At 41.3% G+C, this 23,236-nt stretch overlaps 1 protein-coding gene across 2 annotated transcripts in view; it reads right to left on the reverse strand.

Moving 5' to 3' along the window:
* The window catches only part of GABPA (GA binding protein transcription factor subunit alpha), a 205,203-nt gene that overhangs the window by 152,778 nt on the left and 29,189 nt on the right, over positions 1 to 23,236 (reverse strand). For both annotated transcript variants that reach the window (XR_008401326.1, XM_053706003.1), the window contains exons 2-3: positions 17,810 to 17,910; positions 5,637 to 5,781 (exon numbers count right to left, since the gene is read on the reverse strand). Coding sequence is in view for 1 of the 2 variants with exons in the window: in XM_053706003.1 (XP_053561978.1) it covers positions 5,637 to 5,781; positions 17,810 to 17,886 (222 nt within the window). In the remaining variant the exon portion in view is untranslated. The remainder of the gene's footprint in view (positions 1 to 5,636; positions 5,782 to 17,809; positions 17,911 to 23,236) is intronic.

The following is a 23,236-nucleotide window of genomic DNA, read 5'->3' on the forward strand; positions in this document are numbered from 1 at the left end:
TTCTTGGAAGACGCATCCGCTGACCAAGATTTTAGCCAAAGCGCTCTGCGCGCCACAATAGCAAAACCAGAATTTTTCGCCGCTAACCTAGCCAATTGCAAAGTGGCGTCTAGGGTGAAAGAATTAGCCAATTTGAGAGCATGAATTCTGTCCATAATCTCCTCATAAGAAGAAGAATTATTATTGAGCGCCTTTTCTAGTTCATCGAACCAGAAACACGCTGCTGTAGTGACAGGAACAATGCATGAAATTGGTTGTAGAAGGTAACCTTGCTGAACAAACATCTTTTTAAGCAAACCCTCTAATTTTTTATCCATAGGATCTTTGAAAGCACAACTATCTTCTATGGGTATAGTGGTGCGTTTGTTTAGAGTAGAAACCGCCCCCTCGACCTTGGGGACTGTCTGCCATAAGTCCTTTCTGGGGTCGACCATAGGAAACAATTTCTTAAATATGGGGGGAGGGACGAAAGGTATACCGGGCCTTTCCCATTCTTTGTTTACAATGTCCGCCACCCGCTTGGGTATAGGAAAAGCTTCGGGGGGCCCCGGGACCTCTAGGAACTTGTCCATTTTACATAATTTCTCTGGAATGACCAAATTCTCACAATCATCCAGAGTAGATAACACCTCCTTAAGCAGAGCGCGGAGATGTTCCAATTTAAATTTAAATGTAATCACATCAGGTTCTGCTTGTTGAGAAATTCTCCCTGAATCTGAAATTTCTCCCTCAGACAAAACCTCCCTGGCCCCCTCAGACTGGTGTAGGGGCACTTCAGAACCAATATCATCAGCGTCCTCATGCTCTTCAGTATTTTCTAAAACAGAGCAGTCGCGCTTTCGCTGATAAGTGGGCATTTTGGCTAAAATGTTTTTGATAGAATTATCCATTACAGCCGTTAATTGTTGCATAGTAAGGAGTATTGGCGCACTAGATGTACTAGGGGCCTCCTGTGTGGGCAAGACTGGTGTAGACGAAGGAGGGGATGATGCAGTACCATGCTTACTCCCCTCACTTGAGGAATCATCTTGGGCATCATTTTCTCTAAATTTTGTGTCACATAAATCACATCTATTTAAATGAGAAGGAACCTTGGCTTCCCCACATTCAGAACACAGTCTATCTGGTAGTTCAGACATGTTAAACAGGCATAAACTTGATAACAAAGTACAAAAAACGTTTTAAAATAAACCGTTACTGTCACTTTAAATTTTAAACTGAACACACTTTATTACTGCAATTGTGAAAAAGTATGAAGGAATTGTTCAAAATTCACCAAAATTTCACCACAGTGTCTTAAAGCCTTAAAACATTGCCGTTTTTATATTTAACCCCTTTACAGTCCCTGGTATCTGCTTTGCTGAGACCCAACCAAGCCCAAAGGGGAATACGATACCAAATGACGCCTTCAGAAAGTCTTTTCTATGTATCAGAGCTCCTCACACATGCATCTGCATGTCATGCTTCCCAAAAACAAGTGCGCAATAGAGGCGCGAAAATGAGACTCTGCCTATGATTAGGGAAAGCCCCTAGAGAATAAGGTGTCCAATACAGTGCCTGCCGGTTATTTTACATAATTTCCAAGATTAAAATAATTCCTCAAGGCTATGGAGTATAAAATATGCTTATATATAAATCGATTTAGCCCAGAAAATGTCTACAGTCTTAAAAGCCCTTGTGAAGCCCTTTTTTTCTTTCTGTAATAAAAATGGCTTACCGGATCCCATAGGGAAAATGACAGCTTCCAGCATTACATCGTCTTGTTAGAATGTGTCATACCTCAAGCAGCAAAAGTCTGCTCACTGTTCCCCCAACTGAAGTTAATTCCTCTCAACAGTCCTGTGTGGAAACAGCCATCGATTTTAGTAACGGTTGCTAAAATCATTTTCCTCTTACAAACAGAAATCTTCATCTCTTTTCTGTTTCAGAGTAAATAGTACATACCAGCACTATTTTAAAATAACAAACTCTTGATTGAAGAATAAAAACTACATTTAAACACCAAAAAACTCTAAGCCATCTCCGTGGAGATGTTGCCTGTACAACGGCAAAGAGAATGACTGGGGAAGTCGGAGCCTAGGAGGGATCATGTGACCAGCTTTGCTGGGCTCTTTGCCATTTCCTGTTGGGGAGGAGAATATCCCCACAAGTAAGGATGACGCCGTGGACCGGACACACCTATGTTGGAGAAAAGACCTTTTTCCACCTGAAATATCAGAAATTATTTCTGCCAGACCAGGCCCAAACAAGGTTTTATTCTTGTAAAGAAGTGCCAGAGGCTTGGAATTAGAGGAAACATCAGCTGACCAAGAATTTAGCCACCAAGTCCGACAGGCTAGGACAGTGAAGCCAGACATCTTGACTTCCAGTCTAATAACGTGCATGTTAACATCAGAAATAAAGGGATTGGCTAGTTTGAGAGCCTTAAACCCATCCCGGATCTCCCCCAACAGAGTCTCTATTAAAATGATACAGACAAGGCGTTGCACCAACAAAATGCCACAGTTGCTACTTTGACAATACAAACTGCAGGTTGCCATTGAAAACCTTAAAGAGCTTTCCTTAAATAAGCCACCAGCTTTAGACCATGAAATCCTAAAAGGAGCAGCTATCCTCTATAGGGATCAAAGTTCTTTAAACCAGAGTAGAAAGAACCCCTTCTACTAAAGGCCCCGTGTGCCATGAATCTTTAATGGAGTCAGTGACGGGAAACATCTTTTTAAAAAGAAGGGAGATGGGGAGAAAGGTATCCCTGGCTTCTCCAATGCCTGTGAAATAATCTCTGTTGCACTGTCTGGAACTGGAAACACTTCCACGGAGGAAGGAACATCATATTATTTATTAAGCTACAAGACTTCTTAGAGTTGAGAACAGGAGTATTGGAGTCGTCCAAAGTAGCCAAAAGCTCCTTTAACAAAACACAAAAGGTGTTCAAGCTTAAATCTGAAGATTACTTCTTCAGCATCAGATGAAGGAATTATACTGTCTGAATCTTAGATTTCACCCTCAGAGACTACCAACGTATCCTCATCAGACTTATGAAAAAGGACAACTTGTGAAGTAGCGGGTAGAACAGAAACCTTACTATCTAAATCTCTAATTTTCCTCTTGCTTTTTCACTATAGCATAGGAAAAGCAGATAATGCCGCAGATACGGCAGAAGATACCTGTGTAGCAATTTCTGCAGGCAAATATACGCCTCCAAGAGACTGAGAGGAACCGCAGGGCACTGCATGTGACACCATTGAGGCTTGGGACGTTATAGGAGAAGGCTGTGGCATTGCCTGAACAACATCATCCTGAGAGACATTAGGCTCAGCAAAAAGAAGTTTCTTTACATTTCAATGTCCTCTCTACACATGAGGAACACAATTACATAGGGGGTAACAATTTGGGCCTCTAAACACAAAAAGCACGTATTCATAAGAGCAGACTCCTGCTCCATGTCAGACATGACCCTAAAAACAGTTTGATTAAAACAAAAACGGATACTGTCACTTTAAGAATTTTTTTTCTTTTAAAACAAATTTCCCCCAAAGAATTAAACTGCAGTTCTATATTAACCACCTGATAAAAGGCCACCTCTACACCTCAGATTAACCGACGTGCTCCTACCTGACCTTCTGAGAAAAACCGCCACAAGATAATGGCAAAAAGATTGCACAGGACAATAGGCTCCGACACGAACCGCCGCTCCGCTAATATGCATAGAGCGGAAGCGCAGGAGAGACTCACATGACCAACTGAAGGGAACTATGCCACACACAAAAGTGCGCGTTCCCAATACAGCTGAAGGAACTGTCACTACCGGAAGCACACTAACGCTAAAATACTAAAAGCGTAATAATCCTAGAGAAAATGTTCTCTCACTCTTAAGAGAGTATACTGCCAAACAAAGTAACTTAAAATGTACCCACATTTTAAACACACAGACTTCCCAATAAAATATCAAATGAGCCACATTTGAAATAAAACAGGTTAATGCTTCAGAAAAAAATAAAAAATAAAACGCCTCAGTCTCTGTCACGTCAGTGCCTGCATCCTGCCAATCTTAAATCCTTACTAAAGGATAAATGTGTCCCAATAAATTGGTGCAGCCCTATTTTTGTGAAGTGCAAGCCTCCCACTAGAAGACAAAATGCACTTACCTGCAATCTAGCTGTCCGGCAGGGAGACAGCTTACAAGGCGTGAAAGGACACATACTCCTTACAGAGACCTGTAGAAAAAAATAAAGAACAGAGTAACCAACTCTTGCTTTCTATACCTAGGGCAGCAATATGTTCGAAAACAAAGTAAGTACAACTTCCTAACTGCTTAAAAGCCACCACTACTCTGCTGCAGAGATTGACGTGGACTCAGCTAAACATAAATCCTAGCTTGCAGAGAAAAAGTACCCAAAAAAGGAATTCATTTCTTCAGACACAAAACTTCACCTCCTCCATTGACAGAGGCAAAGAGAATGACTGGGGATTATGGGTAGGGGAGTGATATTTAACAGCCTTGCTATGGTGCGCTTTGCCTTCTGCTGGCCAGTGATGTTCCCACTAGTAATTGATGACGCTGTGGACTCTCCATATGTTAGGAAAGAAATGTAAGCTTTAATACAAAACAAAAATGATTCTGCAGAGTCACCACGCTTGTCAGACAAAGGCTATATTAAAATGGGGGGGGGGGTCTGAAATTACAAGCTATTTAGAACATCAACACCTACTTTGTTTGAATGGAGTAGTAATGTGCCCATTCTGTATTATAAATGTTTACAATGGCATGTTAAACTCTGTGGAAATGTATTGCAAGTGACCCATGTTTGCAAACTAACCCTAAACATGGAAAATAAAATATAATACAAGTTAGATACATATGAGGGCTCTCTGGGATACAAACTAAATAGTAAATCAATTTATTAAAAGTCCACAACTAGTCTATACTTCGCTTCTAAGAATTTAAACCGATAGCTAATGTTATTATAATGGCACCAATAATGTAAAACACACTCAGAAAGCACCTACAAATCCGGTCCGATTGATGAATGAAAGTCCGGTAATTAAAAATACCATCAAAAACAGGGGCACTTTCATCAAAGTTTATAAAGCAGCCGTTTTGTTTAAAAACTTACCTCTCTACTCTTCACAGCCGGAGCAGCTTCCCCGCCCGCAGATACTCTCTTCATACGTCAGCAATGACGAATCCGGCTTCCTCCAATAACAGCTTCCCCCCACAGCAAACATTGCCTGAGGCCATGCCGTGATTGGAGGAAGCCGGATTCTTCATAGCTGACGTATGAAGAGAGGTTTTGTGGGCGGGGGAAGCTGCTCCAGCTGTGAAGAGGAGAGGAGGTACGTTTTTAAACAAAACGGCTGCTTGCAAACTTTGATGAATGAAAGTGCCCGTTTTTAATAGTATTTTTAAAAACCGGACTTTCATTCATAAAAGTTGACCGTCACTTTAAGGAAAAAAGGTCTAAACGTAAATAAAGACCCGGATTTTCCACTGATGCGATATCAGTATGCCTTTTATAATGTATTATTTTTTCATGTTTTGCTAGCAAAGAACAGATACTACTGAAAATATTAACTAAAAATCAACTTCCATTGAGATGTAGCAATCAAAGACATTCTGAAACATTTTTCCATACCTGTATGTCTTGCAAACAGATCTCATGAGCATCAAGTGAGCATTGAAGTCTGGGTTCCAGAAGCTTCTTGAGATTTCCAATAGGTTCATTTATGTCAATAGACTGGCTGACAAACTCTGCGGTGGTGTAGTGATGCTCTATAATGCTTAAAAGCAAATTAATACATATATAAAATTAATTTAAATTCATACTTATCTGTGTTTGACAAATTAATCAGATATTATTTATGTTCAAAGCTAAAAAACAATTTATGTAAGAACTCCTCTGATAAATTAATTTCTTTCATATTGGCAAGAGTCCATTAGCTAGTGACGTATGGGATATACAATCCTACCAGGAGGGGCAAAGTTTCCCAAACCTCAAAATGCCTATAAATACACCCCTCACCACACCCACAATTCAGTTTAGCGAATAGCCAAGTAGTGGGGTGATAGAAAAATGAGTAAAAAGCATCAAAAAAGGAACCGCAAATATAAATTGTGCTTTATACAAAAAAACATAACTACCATATAAAGGGTAGGTCTCATGGACTCTTGCCAATATGAAAGAAATGAATTTATCTGGTAAGTTCTTACATAAATTTATGTTTTCTTTCATGTAATTGGCAAGAGTCCATGAGCTAATGACGTATGGGATATTAATACCCAAGATGTGGAACTCCACAGAAGAGTCACTAGAGCGGGAGGGATAAAAATAAAAACAGCCATTTTCCGCTGAAAAAATTAAATCCACATCCAAAAAAATATGTTTCTCATAATTGAAAAGAAAAAAACTTAAAACATAAGCAGAGGAATCAAACTGAAACAGCTGCCTGAAGAACATTTCTACCAAAAACTGCTTCCGAAGAAGCAAATACATCAAAACTGTAGAATTTAGTAAATGTATGCAAAGAAGACCAAGTCGCTGCTTTGCAAATCTGATCAACTGAAGCTTCATTCTTAAAAGCCCACCAAGTGGAGACTGATCTAGTAGAATGAGCTGTAATTCTCTGAGGCGGGGCCTGACCCGACTCCAAATAAGCCCGATGAATCAAAAGCTTTAAGCAAGATGCCAAGGAAATGGCAGAAGCTTTCTGACCTTTCCTAGAACCAGAAAAGACAAATAGATTAGAAGTCTTCCTGAAATCTGTAGTAGCTTCAACATAATATTTCAAAGCTCTTACAAAATCCAGAGAATGTAAGGATCTCTCCAAAGAATTCTTAGGATTAGGACACAAAGAGGGGACAACAATTTCCCTATTAATGGTGTTAGAATTCACAACTTTAGGTAAAAATTTAAATGAAGTCTGAAAAATTGCCTTATCTTGATGGAAAATCAGAAAAGGTGACTCACAAGAAAGAGCAGATAAAACAGAAACTCTTCTAGCAGAAGAGATAGACAAAAGGAAAAACACTTTCCAAGAAAGTAGTTTAATGTCCAAAGAATGCATAGGCTCAAATGGAGGAGCCTGTAAAGCCTTCAAAACCAAATTAAGACTCCAAGGAGGAGAGATTGATTTAATAACAGGCTTGATAAGAACCAAAGCCTGTACAAAACAGTGAATATCAGGAAGCTTAGCAATCTTTCTGTGAAATAAAACAGAAAGAGCAGAGATTTTTCCCTTCAAGGAACTTGCAGACAAACCTTTATACAAACCATCCTGAAGAAACTGTAAAATTCTAGGAATTCTAAAAGAATGCCAGAAGAATTTATGAGAAGAACACCATGAAATATAAGTCTTCCAAACTCGATGATAAATCTTCCTAGAAACAGATTTACAAGCCTATAACAGAGTATCAATCACTGAATCAGAGAAACCTCTATGACTAAGCACTAGGCGTTCAATTTCCATACCTTCAAATTTAACGATTTGAGATCCTGATGGAAAAACGGTCCTTGAGACAGAAGGCATGGTCTTAAAAGGAAGTGGCCAAGGTTGACAACTGGACAAGATCTGCATACCAGAACCTGTGAGGCCATGCTGGTGCCACTAGAAACACAAACTAATGTTCCATGATGATCTTGGAGATCACTCTTGGAAGAAGAGCTAGAGGCGGGAAGATATAAGCAGGTTGGTAAAACCAAGGAACTGTTAACGCATCCACCTACTCCGCCTGAGGATCCCTGGACCTGGACAAGTACCTGGGAAGTTTCTTGTTTAGATGTGAAGCCATCAGATCTATTTCTGGAAGACCCCACCATCTGAAAAATCTGAAAAAACACATCTGGATGGAGAGACCACTCCCCCGGATGTAAAGTCTGACGGCTGAGATAATCCGCTTTCCAATTGTGTACACCTGGGATATGTACCGCAGAAATTAGACAAGAGATGGTTTCCGCCCAAGAAAGTATCTGAGATACTTCTTTCATAGCTAGGGGAATGTGAGTCCCACCCTGATGATTGACATATGCCACAGTTGTGATATTGTCTGTCTGAAAACAAATGAATGGTTCTCTCTTCAACAGAGGCCAAGCCTGAAGAGCTCTGAAAATACCAATCTAAAATATTGATTGGTAACCTCGCCTCTTGAGGTTTCCAAACCACTTGTGCTGTCAGAGATCCCCAGACAGCTCCCCAACCTGAAAGACTTGCATCTGTTGTGATCACAGTCCAGGTTAGACGAACAAAAGAGGCCCCTTGAATTATACCATGGTGATCTAACCACCAAGTCAGAGAAAGTTGAACATTGGGATTTAAGGATATTAATTGTGATATCTTTGCATAATCCCTGCACTATGGATTCAGTATACAAAGCTGGAGAGGTCTCATATGAAAACGAGCAAAGGGGATCACGTCCGATGCTGCAGTCACAAGACTTAAAACTTCCATGCACATAGCCACTGAAAGGAATGATTGAGACTGAAGGCCCCGACAAGCTGAAAAATTGTATTTGTCTCTTGTCTGTTAGATTCAGTGTCCATGACTCGGTCTCTATCTGGAAACCTAAAAAGGTGACCCTTGTCTGAGGAATCAAGGGACTTTTTGGTAAATTGATCCTCCAACCATGTCTTTGAAGAAACAACACTAGTTGATTCATGTGAGATTCGGCAGAATGTAAAGATTGAGCTAGTACAAAGATATCGTCCAAATAAGGAAACACTGCAATACCCTGTTCTCCGATTACAGAGAGTAGGGCACCGAGAACCTTCGAAAAAATTATTGGAGCTGTCGCTAGGCCACATGGAAGAGCAACAAACTGGTAATGCTTGTCTAGAAAAGAGAATCTCAGAAGCCGATAGTGGTCTGGATGAATCGGAATATGAAGATATCTATCCTGTAAGTCTATCGTGGACATATAATGACCTTGCTGGAATGAGGGCCGCACCTTCATGCAGACTTGGGGGCTAGCTTTGGTTTCTTAAAAGGCTTGGATTTATTCCAACTTGAAGGTTTCCAATTGGAACCAGATTCTTTGGGGGAAGGATTGGCTTTCTGTTCCTTATTCTGTCGAAATGTACAAAAACTATTAGAAGCTTTAGATTTACCCTTAAATCTTTTATCCTGAGGTAAAAAAAAAAAAACTCCTTTTCCCCAGTAACAGTTGAAATAATTGAATCTAACTGAGAACCAAATAAATTGTTACCTTGGAAAGAAAGAGATAGTAATCTAGACTTAGATACCATGACAGCATTCCAATATACGAGCCACAAAACTTCTAGCTAAATTAGCTAAAGACATAGATTTAACAAATTTTGATGAAAAAAAAAATAGCATCACAGATAAAATGATTAGCATGTTGAAGCAAGCGAACAATGCTAGACAAAACAGAATTTATGCTTACCTGATAAATTTCTTTCTCCTACGGTGTGTCCGGTCCACGGCTTCATCCTTACTTGTGGGAATATTCTCTTCCCTAACAGGAAATGGCAAAGATGCACACAGCAAAAGCTGTCCATATAGCCCCTGCTCTGGCTCCGCCACCCAGTCATTTGACCGACGGTTAGGAGAAAAAGGAGAAACCCTAGGGTGCCGTGGTGACTGTAGTGTATAGAAATAAAAATTTTAAACCTGACAAAAAGCCAGGGCGGGCCGTGGACCGGACACACCGTAGGAGAAAGAAATTTATCAGGTAAGCATAAATTCTGTTTTCTCCTACATTGGTGTGTCCGGTCCACGGCTTCATCCTTACTTGTGGGAACCAATACCAAAGCTTTAGGACACGGATGAAGGGAGGGAACAAGTCAGGTAACCTAAACGGAAGGCACCACGGCTTGCAAAACCTCTCTCCCAAAAACAGCCTCCGAAGAAGCATAAGTATCGAATTTGTAAAATTTGGCAAAAGTGTGCAGGGAAGACCAAGTCGCTGCCTTACAGATCTGATCAACAGAAGCCTCGTTCTTGAAGGCCCATGTGGAAGCCACAGCTCTAGTAGAGTGAGCTGTAATTCGTTCAGGAGGCTGCCGTCCGGCAGTCTCATAAGCCAATCGGATGATGCTTTTCAGCCAAAAGGAAAGAGGTCGCAGTAGCTTTCTGCCCTCTCCTCTTACCAGAATAAACGACAAACAAGGATGATGTCTGTCTGAAATCCTTTGTTGCCTCTAAATAGAACTTTAAAGCCCGGACCACATCTAGGTTGTGTAACAAACGTTCCTTCTTTGAAACTGGATTCGGACACAGAGAAGGAACAACTATTTCCTGGTTAATATTCCTGTTGGAAACCACTTTTGGAAGAAAACCAGGATTGGTACGTAAAACTACCTTATCTGTATGGAACACCAGATAGGGTGAAGTACACTGCAAAGCAGACAATTCAGAAACTCTTCTAGCAGAAGAAATAGCAACCAAAAACAGAACTTTCCAAGATAGTAACTTAATATCTATGGAATGTAAGGGTTCAAACGGAACCCCTTGAAGAACTGAAGAACTGAAAGAACTAAGTTTAGACTCCATGGAGGAGTCATGGGTCTGTAGACAGGCTTGATTCTGACTAAGGCCTGTACAAACGCCTGTACATCTGGCACTGCTGCCAGACGTTTGTGCAACAAAACAGACAAAGCAGATATCTGTCCTTTAAGAGAACTCGCTGACAACCCTTTATCCAAACCCTCTTGGAGAAAGGAAAGTATCCTAGGAATTTTAATTTTACTCCAAGAGAATCCCTTGGATTCGCACCAACAGATATATTTATTCCATATCTTATGGTAAATCTTCCTAGTCACAGGTTTTCTGGCTTGGACCAGAGTATTTATAACAATCTGAAAACCCACGCTTAGATAAAATCAAGCGTCCAATTTCCAAGCAGTCAGTTGCAGAGAGACTAGATTTGGATGTTCGAATGGACCTTGTACTAGAAGATCCTGTCTCAAAGGTAGCTTCCATGGTGGAGCCGATGACATATTCACCAGGTCTGCATACCAAGTCCTGCGTGGCCACGCAGGAGCTATCAGAATCACAGAGGCCTTCTCCTGTTTGATCCTGGCTACAAGCCTGGGAAGGAGAGGGAACGGTGGAAACACATAAGCTAGGTTGAACGACCAAGGCGCCACCAATGCATCCACTAGTGTCGCCTTGGGATCCCTGGATCTGGACCCGTAGCGAGGAACCTTGGAGTTCTGACGGGACGCCATCAGATCCATGTCTGGAATGCCCCATAGTTGAGTTAACTGGGCAAAGACTTCCGGGTGGAGTTCCCACTCCCCCGGATGGAAAGTCTGACGACTCAAATAATCCGCCTCCCAGTTGTCTACTCCTGGGATGTGAATTGCAGATAGGTGGCAGGAGTGATCCTCCGCCCATTTGATGATCTTGGATACCTCTCATCGCCAAGGAACTCTTTGTTCCCCCCTGATGATTGATGTACACTACAGTCGTCATGTTGTCCGACTGAAATCTTATGAATCTGGCCTTCGCTAGTTGAGGCCAAGCCAGGAGCGCATTTAATATCGCTCTCAGTTCCAAAATGTTTAAATCGGGAGAAGAGACTCTTCCCGAGACCATAGACCCTGAGCTTTCAGGGAGTCCCATACCGCGCCCCAGCCTAAGAGACTGGCGTCGGTCGTGACAATGACCCACTCTGGCCTGCGGAAACTCATTCCCTGAGACAGGTGATCTTGAGTCAACCACCAGCGGAGTGATTCTCTGGTTAACTGGTCTACTTGAATCTGGGGAGACAAGTCTGCATAATCCCCATTCCATTGTTTGAGCATGCACAGTTGTAATGGTCTTAGATGAATTTGAGCAAAAGGAACCACGTCCATTGCTGCAACCATTAATCCTATTACTTCCATGCACTGAGCTATGGAAGGCTGAGGAATAGATTGAAGAACTTGACAAGCGTTTAGAAGCTTTAACTTTCTGACCTCTGTGAGAAAAATCTTAATTTCTACAGAACCCATTATTGTTCCTAGAAAAGGAACCCTTGTGGACGGGGACAGGGAACTCTTTTCTATGTTCACCTTCCACCCGTGAGACCTGAGAAAGGCTAAAACAATGTCTGTATGAGCCTTTGCTTTGGAAAGGGACGACGCTTGGATTAGAATGTCGTCTAGGTAAGGTGCTACAGAAATGCCCCTCGGCCTTAGAACCGCTGGAAGGGACCCTAGTAACTTTGTGAAAATTCTGGGAGCAGTGGCTAAACCAAATGGAAGAGCCACGAACTAGTAATGTTTGTCCAGAAAGGCGAACCTTAGGAACTGATGGTGATCTTTGTGGATCGGAATATGCAGGTACGCATCCTTTAAGTCCACGGTAGTTATATATTGACCCTCCTGGATTGTTGGTAAGATCGTCCGAATGGTTTCCATTTTGAATGATGGAACTCTGAGGAATTTGTTTAGGATTTTTAAATCCAGAATTGGCCTGAAAGTTACCTCTTTTTTGGGAACTACAAACAAGTTTGAGTAAAAACCCAGACCTTGTTCCGCTGTTGGAACTGGGTGTATCACTCCCATCTTTAATAGGTCTCCTACGCAATGTAAGAAAGCCTGTCTCTTTATCTGGTCTGAAGATAAGCGAGACATGTGGAACCTTCCCCTTGGAGGGAGTTCCTTGAACTCTAGAAGATACCCCTGAGAGACTATTTCTAGTGCCCAGGGATCCGGAACATCTCTTGCCCAAGCCTGAGCAAAGAGAGAAAGTCTGCCCCCTACTAGATCCGGTCCCGGATCGGGGGCTACCCCTTCATGATGTCTTGGTAGCAGCAGCAGGCTTCTTGGCCTGTTTACCCTTGTTCCAGCCTTGCAATGGTTTCCATGCTGGTTTAGGCTGGGAAGCGTTACCTTCTTGCCTAGAGGCTGTAGAATTTGGTGCCGGTCCGTTCCTGAAATTGCGAAAGGAACGAAAATTAGATTTGTTTTTAGCCTTGAAAGGCCTATCCTGTGTGGCCCTTTCCCCCAGTGATGTCTGAAATAATCTCCTTCAATTCTGGCCCGAAAAGGGTCTTACCTTTGAAAGGAATATTAAGTCATTTCGTTTTGGACGACACGTCCGCCGACCAAGATTTTAGCCAAAGCACCCTGCGCGCCACTATTGCAAAACCTGAATTTTTCGCCGCTAATTTTGCCAATTGAAAAGCGGCATCCAAAATAAAGGAATTAGCCAACTTTAGTGCGTTAATTCTGTCCATGACTTCATCATATGGAGTCTCCTTTAGGAGCGAATTTTCTAGTTCCTCGAACCAAAAAGACGCCGCCGTGGTGACAGGAATAATGCACGAAATCGGTTGAAGAAGGAAACCTTGCTGAACAAATATCTTTTTAAGCAATCCTTCCAATTTTTTATCCATAGGATCTTTGAAAGCACAACTGTCCTCAATAGGGATAGTTGTGCGCTTGGCTATTGTTGAAACTGCCCCCTCTACCTTAGGGACCATTTGTCATGCGTCCCTTCTGGGGTCGACAATGGGGAACATTTTCTTAAATATAGGAGGGGGAACAAAAAGGTACACCTGGCTTCTCCCACTCCTTAATCACTATGTCCGCCACCCTCTTGGGTATCGGAAAAGCATCGGCGTGCACTGGGACCTCTAAGAATTTGTCCATTTTTCACAAATTCTCTGGAATCACCAAAGTATCACAATCATCAAGAGTAGCTAGCACCTCCTTAAGCAGAGCGCGGAGATGTTCTAGCTTAAATTTAAATGCCACGATATCCGGTTCTGCCTGCTGAGAAATTTTTCTGAATCAGAAATTTCTCCCTCAGACAGACCCTCCCTCAATGCCAACTCAGATTGATGTGAGGGTATAACAGATAAATTATCGTCAGCGCCAACTTGCTCATCCTCTGTATTTAAAACTGAGCAATCACGCTTTCTGGGAAATGCTGGCAGTTTGGATAAAAGATTTGCTATAGAATTATCCATTACTGCTGTTAATTGCTGCATAGTAACAAGCATTGGCGCGCTAGATGTACTAGGTATCGCCTGCGCGGACAAAGCTGGTGTTGACACAGAAGGAGAGGATGATGAACTATCCCCACTACCTTAATTTGAAGAATCATCTTGGGCAACCTTATTAAATGTGACAGTACTGTCCTTACTTTGTTTGGACGCCATGGCACAATTTGCACAAACATTTAAAGGGGGAACCACCTTGGCCTCTATACACACAGAACATATGCTATCTGAAGGTACAGACATGTTAGGCAGATTTAGGCAGGCTATTAATGCAATAAAAACGATTTTACACAAAACCGTTACTGTCTCTTTAAATAATAAAAGGAACACACTTTATTTCTGAATGTTCAAAAAACTATGAAGGAAATATCCGATCTTTATAAAATTTACACCCCAGTGTCTTAATGCTTTGAAAGTATTGCACACCAAATATGAAGTTTCTAGACCCTTAAATAAGCAAACCGGAGCTAGTTGTTCAATTAACCGGTTTAAACACACTACAGTCCCAGCCACAGACTTTGCTGCGGCTTTTACCTTCCTTAGGGGTTATTCACCACAGAAATAAGCCTTCCGGAGTCTGTTTCTCAGCCACAGGACCCTCTCACATGAAGCTGCATGCACTGCCTTTGGAAGTAACTGCGCAACTGAGGCGCGAAAATGAGGCCTCCTCCCTCTGTATTACCAGAGTGAAGGGGCCTTTCTGACTAGATTAGGCGTCTAACCAATGCCAGGCATAATTAAAACGTTCCCAAAAGTGTTCCTAAGCTCATAAAACACTCCAAATGTCATAAAAATATGATATAAGCAAATCGATTTAGCCCACAATAGTGTCAACCAGCATAGAGCCCAATTTATAAGCCTTTAATCTGTTACAGAGTCTAAGAAAATGGCTTACCGGTCCCATAAGGGAAAACTGACAGTCTTCTAGCACTACTATGTGTTGTTAGAAAAGAGACTGGTCATACCTGAAGAAGATAAGTCTGCAAACTGTTACCCCCAACTGAAGTTCTCTGGTTTCAACAGTCCTGCGTGGTAATAGCAATGGATTTTAGTTACTGGTGCTAAAATCATACTCTTTTAACAGAACTCTTCATCACTTTCTGTTGTAGAGTAAATAGTACAAACCGGCACTATTTTAAAATAAACTCTTGATAGAAGAAATAAAACTACAACTAACACCACATACTCTTTACCATCCCCGTGGAGATGCTACTTGTTCAGAGCAGGCAAAGAGAATGACTGGGGGGCGGAGCCAGAGGAGGGGCTATATGGACAGCTTTTGCTGTGTGCCTCTTTGCCATTTCCTGTTAGGGAAGAGAATATTCCCACAAGTAAGGATGAAGCCGTGGACCGGACACACCAATGTAGGAGAAATCAGGATCTGTTTCCTGTTGCGTTAAGCTTTCCAACCAAAAAGTTGATGCAGCTGCAACATCAGCCATAGAAATAGCAGGCCTGAGAAGATAGCCAGAATATAAATAAGATTCAAGTTTCCTATCTAAAGGGTCCTTTAAAGGAAGTACTATCTTCCATAGGGATAGTAGTACGTTTGCCAAGAGTAGAAATAGCCCCATCAGCTTTGGGGATTTTTTTCCCAAAACTCCAAACTAATTTCTGGCAAAGGATACAACTTTTTTAACCTAGAAGGAACAAAAGAAGTACCAAGTCTATTCCATTCCTTTGAAATCATATCAGAAATAGCATTAGGAACTGGAAAAACCTCTGGAGTAAACCACAGGAGGTTTATAAACAGAATTTAAACATTTACTAGTTTTAGTATCAAGAGGACTAGTTTCCTCAATATCCAAAGTTATCAACACCTCTTAACAAGGAAGGAATATACTCCATCTTAAAGAGATAAGTAGATTTGTCAGTGTCAATATCTGAAATAGGATCTTCTGAATCGGATAGATCCTGATCAGAGGAGGATAATTCAGTATGTTGTCGGTCATTTGAAATTTCATCAACTTTATGAGAAGTTTTAAAAGACCTTTTACGTTTATTTGAAGGCGAAATAGCAGACAAAGCCTTCTGAATCGCATCAGCAATAAAATCTTTTATATTCACAGGGATATCATGTACATTAGATGTTGAAGGAACAACAGGCATTGTACTAGTTAGTACTGATGGATACATTCTCTGCATCTAAAAGCTTATCATACTACAGCTGGAGATATAATCTCCGCTAACTTACAACAGATACACTTTGCTTTGGTAGAACTGTTATCAGGCAGCAGGGATCCAACAGTGGTTTCTGAGACAGGATCAGATTGAGACATCTTGCAAATGTAAGAGAAAAAACAACATATAAAGCAAAATTATCAATTTCCTTATATGGCAGTTTCAGGAATGGGGAAAAAATGCAAACATAGCCCTCTGAGCATAGAAAAAGGCAAGAGGCATATAGGAAGTGGGGTTTAAATAATTAAATTATTTGGCGCCAAGTATGACGCAGAACGCAAAATAAAAAAAAAAAATGTTTGGCGCTAACATTCGGAAATGACGCAACTCGCGTCATTGCAGACGCAACCTTGTGCAAGGAAACCCGGCGTCAACTAAAACGCCGGAAATGACGAATTTGCGTCACCGAACGTACCTTCGCTGCAAAAAATTATTGCGCCAAGAATGATGCAATAAACAGCATTTTGCGACCTCACAAGCCTAATTTTGCCCGCGAAAATTAATGAAAAAGCTGTCAATTTTAAGACAGACTATACCCCAGGTAAGAAAAAAATAACTTCCTAAATATGTTTCCCAATTTTGAAACTGATAGTCTGCAAAAGGAAATATACATGAACCTGACTCATGGCAAATATAAGTACAATACATATATTTAAAATTTTATATTAATACATAGAGTGCCAAACCACAGCTGAGAGTGTCTTAAGTAAAGAAAACATACTTACCGAAAGACACCCATCCACATATAGCAGAAAGCCAAACCAGTACTGAAAAAGTAACAGTAGAGGTAATGGAATATGAGAGTATATTGTCGATCTGAAAAGGGAGGTATGAGATGAATCTCTACGACCGATAACAGAGAACCCTTGAAAAGATTTCCCGTGAGAAAACCATAGAATCAAAAGGTGATACTCCCTTCACATCCCGCTGACATTCACTGTACTCTGAGAGGAAACGGGCTTCAAAATGCTGAGAAGCGCATATCACAGAAGAAAATCAAGCACAAACTTACTTCACCCCCTCCATAGGAGGCAAAGTTTGTAAAACTGAATTGTGGGTGTGGCGAGGGGTGTATTAATAGGCATTTTGAGGTTTGGGAAATTTTGCCCCACTTGGTAGGATTGTATATCCCATACGTCAAAAGCTCATGGACTCTTGCCAATTACATGAAAGAAATGATGTTTATACTATAGCAATCGTCACCTGCCATACCATGATAATTAAAGGAACAGTAAACGTTTTATATGTTACATAATTAAGTAACATACGGATGGCCTTTTTGTAATGTGCTCTTGTAAATGAGTAATTTTGCACTTAAAACAATACTTACCTCCTGTCCGAAGCGGTTCTCTTCTGCGCGGCTGTTTTTTTTTTTTTTCCCCAAATACCATTTTATGGCTCACTGTCCAATGATCACAGCGAGCTCTGTGGCGCCATTCTAGGTAAAACAGCCAACAGATTTATCTAGCACGGGAGCGCGTGGCATGCAGTTGAATGGCGCCACGGAGCTCGCTGTAATCAGACAGTGAGCCATGACGCGGTATTTGAAAGAACGGCTGCACAAGAGTACAGCTTCGGACAGAATGTATCGTTTTAACATCCGTATGTTAAATAATTCAGCACATAGTGCAATAAAACAATATTGTCTGTCCCTTTAAGAATGTGTTCAACCATTCTTACCTTTCTTCTGTACATTCTGTCTTCTCCGTGCCATCAATTTCTATTTCTATTAGCTCCTCTGCCTCTCTCTTTGTCATGGCTAGATTAGGAGAAATATGGACCTAGAATTATAAGGAAAATCAAATTATTGCCCTATTGGGCATGATGCAAGTTCAAATAGCCTCAGTAAGACTTGTAATGCAAAATGTATGACATCAGGTAGATATGATCCACCCATAAGTTTTGTATTTGTTAGATTATCTACAACGCAATCAAACGAGTGCATGAGGTACATAAAAGTATATGCACTAATTTACGCATTATATGTTATATATCATTTTCTAGCAGCGAAAATTAAGTCTTTTGCAAGCGCTGCTTAGGGTTTTTGCAAAAGATCCAAATTGATTGGCAACAAGTGGGGTGGGGGGGGGGGGGATTTAAGCAAATATAAATGAGGTTTTTTGCACTGTATGTATGTAATTCCGAAAACGTTGCGAAAGAGAGCGAGAGAAAGCGAGAGCAAGACACATTATATACATACATACATAATACATACATATATACACACACACACATATATATATATATACACACACACACACAGTGGATATAAAAAGTCTACACACCCCTGTTAAAATGTCAGGTTTCTGTGATGTAAAAAAATGAGACAAAGATAAATCATTTCAGAACTTTTTCATCCTTTAATGTGACCTATAAACTGTACAAATCAATTGAAAAGCAAACTAAAATGTTTTAGGTAGAGGAAAGAAAAAAAATATAAAAATAAAATAATATGGTTGCATAAAAGTGTACACACCCTTAAACTAATACTTTGTTAAAGCACCTTTTGATTTTATTACAGCATCCAGTCTTTTTTGGGTATGAGTCTATCAGCAATGCATGGCACATTTTGACAAGATTTGCCCACTCTTCTTTGCAAAAACACTCCAAATCTGTCAGATTGTGAGGGCATCTCCTGTGCACAGCCCTCTTCAGATCACCCCACAGATTTTCAATCGGATTCAGGTCTGGGCTCTGGCTGGGCCACTTCAAAACTTTAATCTTCTTCTGGTGAAGCCATTCCTTTGTTGATTTTGATGTATGCTTTGGATCGTTGTCATGCTGAAAGATGAAGTTCCTCTTCATGTTCAGCTTTCTAGCAGAAGCCTGAAGGTTTTGTGTCAATATTGTCTGGTATTTGGAACTGTTCATAATTCCCTCTAGCTTAACTAAAGCCTCAGTTCCAGCTGAAGAAAAATAGCCCCAAAGCATGATGCTGCCACCACCATGCTTTACTGTGGGTATGGTGTTCTTTTGGTGATGTGCAATGTTTTTGCGCCAAACATATCTTTTGGAATCATGGCCAAAAAGTTCAACCTTGGTTTCATCAGACCATAACACCTTTTCCCACATGCTTTTGGGAGACTTCAGATGTGTTTTTGCAAAATGTAGCTTGGCTTGGATGTTTTTCTTCGTAAGAAAAGGCTTTAGTCTTGCCACTCTACCCCATAGCCCAGACATATGAAGAATACGTGAGATTGTTGCCACATGTACCACACAGCCAGTACTTGCCAGATATTCCTGCAGCTCCTTTAATGTTGCTGTAGGCCTCTTGGTAGCCTCCCAGACCAGTTTTCTTCTAGTTTTTCCAGCAATTTTGGAGGGACGTCCAGTTCTTGGTAATGTCACTGTACCCTTCTCCTGACTGATACCTTTTAACAACGAGATCCCTCTGATGCTTTGGAAGCTCTCTGTGGACCATGGCTTTTGCTGTGGGATGCGACTAAGAAAATTTCAGGAAAGACCAACTAGAGCAGCTGAACTTTATTTGGGGTTAATCAGAGGCACTTTAAATGATGGCAGGTGTATGCCGACTCCTATTTAACATAATTTTGAATGTGATTGCTTAATTCTGAACACAGCTACATCCCCAGTTATGTGCACACTTAAGCAACCACATTATTTTAGGATTTTTTTGTTTTCTTCCCTCCACCTTAAAGATTTCAATTTGGTTTTCAATTGAGTTGCATAGTTTATAGGTCACATTAAAAAGGTGGAAAAAGTTCTGAAATGATTTATCTTTGTCTCATTTTTTTACATCACAGAAACCTGACATTTTCACAGGGGTGTGTAGACTTTTTATATTGTATGTATGTACTAATTATATATGTATACACTAATTATATACATACACACACATATATATATATATATATATATATATATATATATATATATATATATATACACACACACGCACATATATCCCCTTAACGACCAAGGACGTACGCCACACGTCCTCAAAAAAAATACACTTAATGACCGAGGACGTGTGGCGTACGTCCTTGGTCTGGAAAGCAGCTGGAAGCGATCCTGCTCGCTTCCAGTTGCTTTCCGGTTATTGCAGTAATGCCTCGATATTGAGGCATCCTGCAATAACCTTTTTTAGCAATCCGGTGCAGAGAGAGCCACTCTGTGGCCCTCTCTGCACCGGACATCACCGGCTAAATAAGTTGGTGGGTGGGAGCCGGTTCGGGAGGCGGCAATCGTTGGCCGTGATGATGTGTAGGGGGGCGGGATCGTGGGCGGTGGTGATCAGAGGCGCGCAAGGGCGCGCGCACGTGCACGGGAGGGCGCGCGCACGGGGAGGGAGCGGGTGGGAACCGCTACACTACAGAAAAATTATGTATGAAAAGTTGTAAAAAATAGTTTTAGCTATGTAAAAATACATTAGTCAGGGGGTGGAGGATTTGTCTGTGGCGGGGGGGAAGCTACACTACAGAAAAAAAGGCAAAAAAACAAAAAAACATTTTTTTTGCAAACTGGGTACTGGCAGACAGCTGCGAGTACCCAAGATGGCCCCCAATAAGGCAGAGGGGGAGGTTAGAGAGCTGTTTTGGGGGGGGATCCTACAAAGTAGCATATGTAAATATGCCAAAGATGTATTTTATTTTTTTAAAAAAAAACTTTTATTTTAGTACTGGCAGACTTTCTGCCAGTACTTAAGATGGCGGGGACAGTTGTGGGGGAGGGAAGGGAGCTGTTTGGGAGGGATCAGGGGGTCTGATGTGTCAGGTGGGAGGCTGATCTCTACACTAAAGCTAAAATTAACCCTGCAAGCTCCCTACAAACTACCTAATTAACCCCTTCACTGCTAGCCATAATACACGTGTGATGCGCAGCAGCACTTAGCGGCCTTTTAATTACCAAAAAGCAACGCCAAAGTCATATATGTCTTCTATTTCTGAACAAAGGGGATCCCAGAGAAGCATTTACAACCATTTGTGCCATAATTGCACATGCTGTTTGTAAATAATTTCAGTGAGAAACCTAAAATTGTGAAAAATTTAGCGTTTTTTTTTAATTTGATTGCATTTGGCGGTGAAATGGTGGCATGAAATATACCAAAATGGGCCTAGATCAATACTTGGGGTTGTCTACTACACTAAAGCTAAAATTAACCCTAGAAGCTCCCTACATGCTCCCTAATTAACTCCTTCACTGCTGGGCATAATACACGTGTGGTGCGCAGTCGCATTTAGCAGCCTTCTAATTAGTAAAAACCAAAGCCATATATGTCTGCTATTTATGAACAAAGGGGATCCCAGAGAAGCATTTACAACCATGTATGCTATAATTGCATAAGTTTTTTTTATTTGATCGCATTTGGCGGTGAAATGGTGGCATGAAATATACCAAAATGGGCCTAGATCAATACTTTGGGATGTCTTCTAAAAAAAAATATATACATGCCAATGGATATTCAGGGATTCCTGAAAGATATCAGTGTCCCAATGTAACTATCGCTAATTTTGAAAAAAAGTGGTTTGGAAATAGCAAAGTGCTACTTGTATTTATGGCCCTATAACTTGCAAAAAAAGCAAAGAACATGTAAACATTGGGTATTTCTAAACTCAGGACAAAATTTAGAAACTATTTAGCATATGTTTTTTTTGGTGGTTGTAGATGTGTAACAGATTTTGGGGGTCAAATTTAGAAAAAGTGTGTTTTTTTCCATTTTTTCCTCATATTTTATAAAAAATTTTTATAGTAAATTATAAGATATGATGAAAATAATGGTATATTTTGAAAGTCCATTTAATGGCGAGAAAAACGGTATATAATATGTGTGGGTACATTAAATGAGTAAGGGGAAAATTACAGCTAAACACAAACACCGCAGAAATGTAAAAATAGCCTTGGTCCCAAACGGACAGAAAATGGAAAAGTGCTGTGGTCATTACGGGGATATACACACACACACACACTGCTCAAAAAAATAAAGGGAACACTAAAATAACACATCCTAGATCTGAATGAATTAAATATTCTAATGAAATACTTTGTTCTTTACATATTTGAATGTGCTGACAACAAAATAACACAAAAATTAAAAAATGGAAATCAAATTTTTCAACCCATGGAGGTCTGGATTTGGAGTCACACTCAAAATTAAAGTGGAAAAACACACTACAGGCTGAACCAACTTTAATGTAATGTCCTTAAAACAAGTCAAAATGAGGCTCAGTAGTGTGTGTGGCCTCCACGTGCCTGTATGACCTCCTTACAACGCCAGTGCATGCTCCTGATGAGGTGGTAGATGGTCTCCTGAGGGATCTCCTCCCAGACCTGGACTAAAGCACCTGCCAACTCCTGGACAGTCTGTGGTGCAATGTGAAGTTGGTGGATGGAGCGAGACATGATGTCCCAGATGTGCTCAATTGGATTCAGGTCTGGGGAACGGGCGGGCCAGTGCATAGCATCAATGCCTTCGTCTTGCAGGAACTGCTGAAACACTCCAGCCACATGAGGTCTAGCATTGTCTTGCATTAGGAGGAACCCAGGGCCAACCGCAACAGCATATGGTCTCACAAGGGGTCTGAGGATCTCATCTCAGTACCTAATGGCAGTCAGGCTACCTCTGGCGAGCACATGGAGGGCTGTGCGGCCCCCCAAAGAAATGCCACCCCACACCATTACTGACCCACTGCCAAACTGGCCATGCTGGAGGATGTTGCAGGCAGCAGAACGTTCTCCACGGCGTCTCCAGACTGTCACGACTGTCAAATGTGCTCAGTGTGCCCCTGCTTTCATCTGTGAAGAGCACAGGGCGCCAGTGGCGAATTTGCCAATCTTGGTGTTCTCTGGCAAATGCCAAACGTCCTGCACGGTATTGAGCTGTAAGCACAACCCCCACCTGTGGATGTCGGGCCCTCATACCACACCCTCATGGAGTCTGTTTCTGACCGTTTGAGCAGACACATGCACATTTGTGGCCTGCTGGAGGTCATTTTGCAGGGCTCTGGCAGTGCTCCTCCTGTTCCTCCTTGCACAAAGGCAGAGGTAGCGGTCCTGCTAATGTGTTGTTGCCCTCCTACGGCCTCCTCCACGTCTCCTGATGTACTGGCCTGTCTCCTGGTAGCACCTCCATGCTCTGGACACTACGCT

This window comes from Bombina bombina, chromosome 3 (assembly GCF_027579735.1).
Source record: "Bombina bombina isolate aBomBom1 chromosome 3, aBomBom1.pri, whole genome shotgun sequence".
NCBI lineage: Eukaryota > Metazoa > Chordata > Amphibia > Anura > Bombinatoridae > Bombina > Bombina bombina.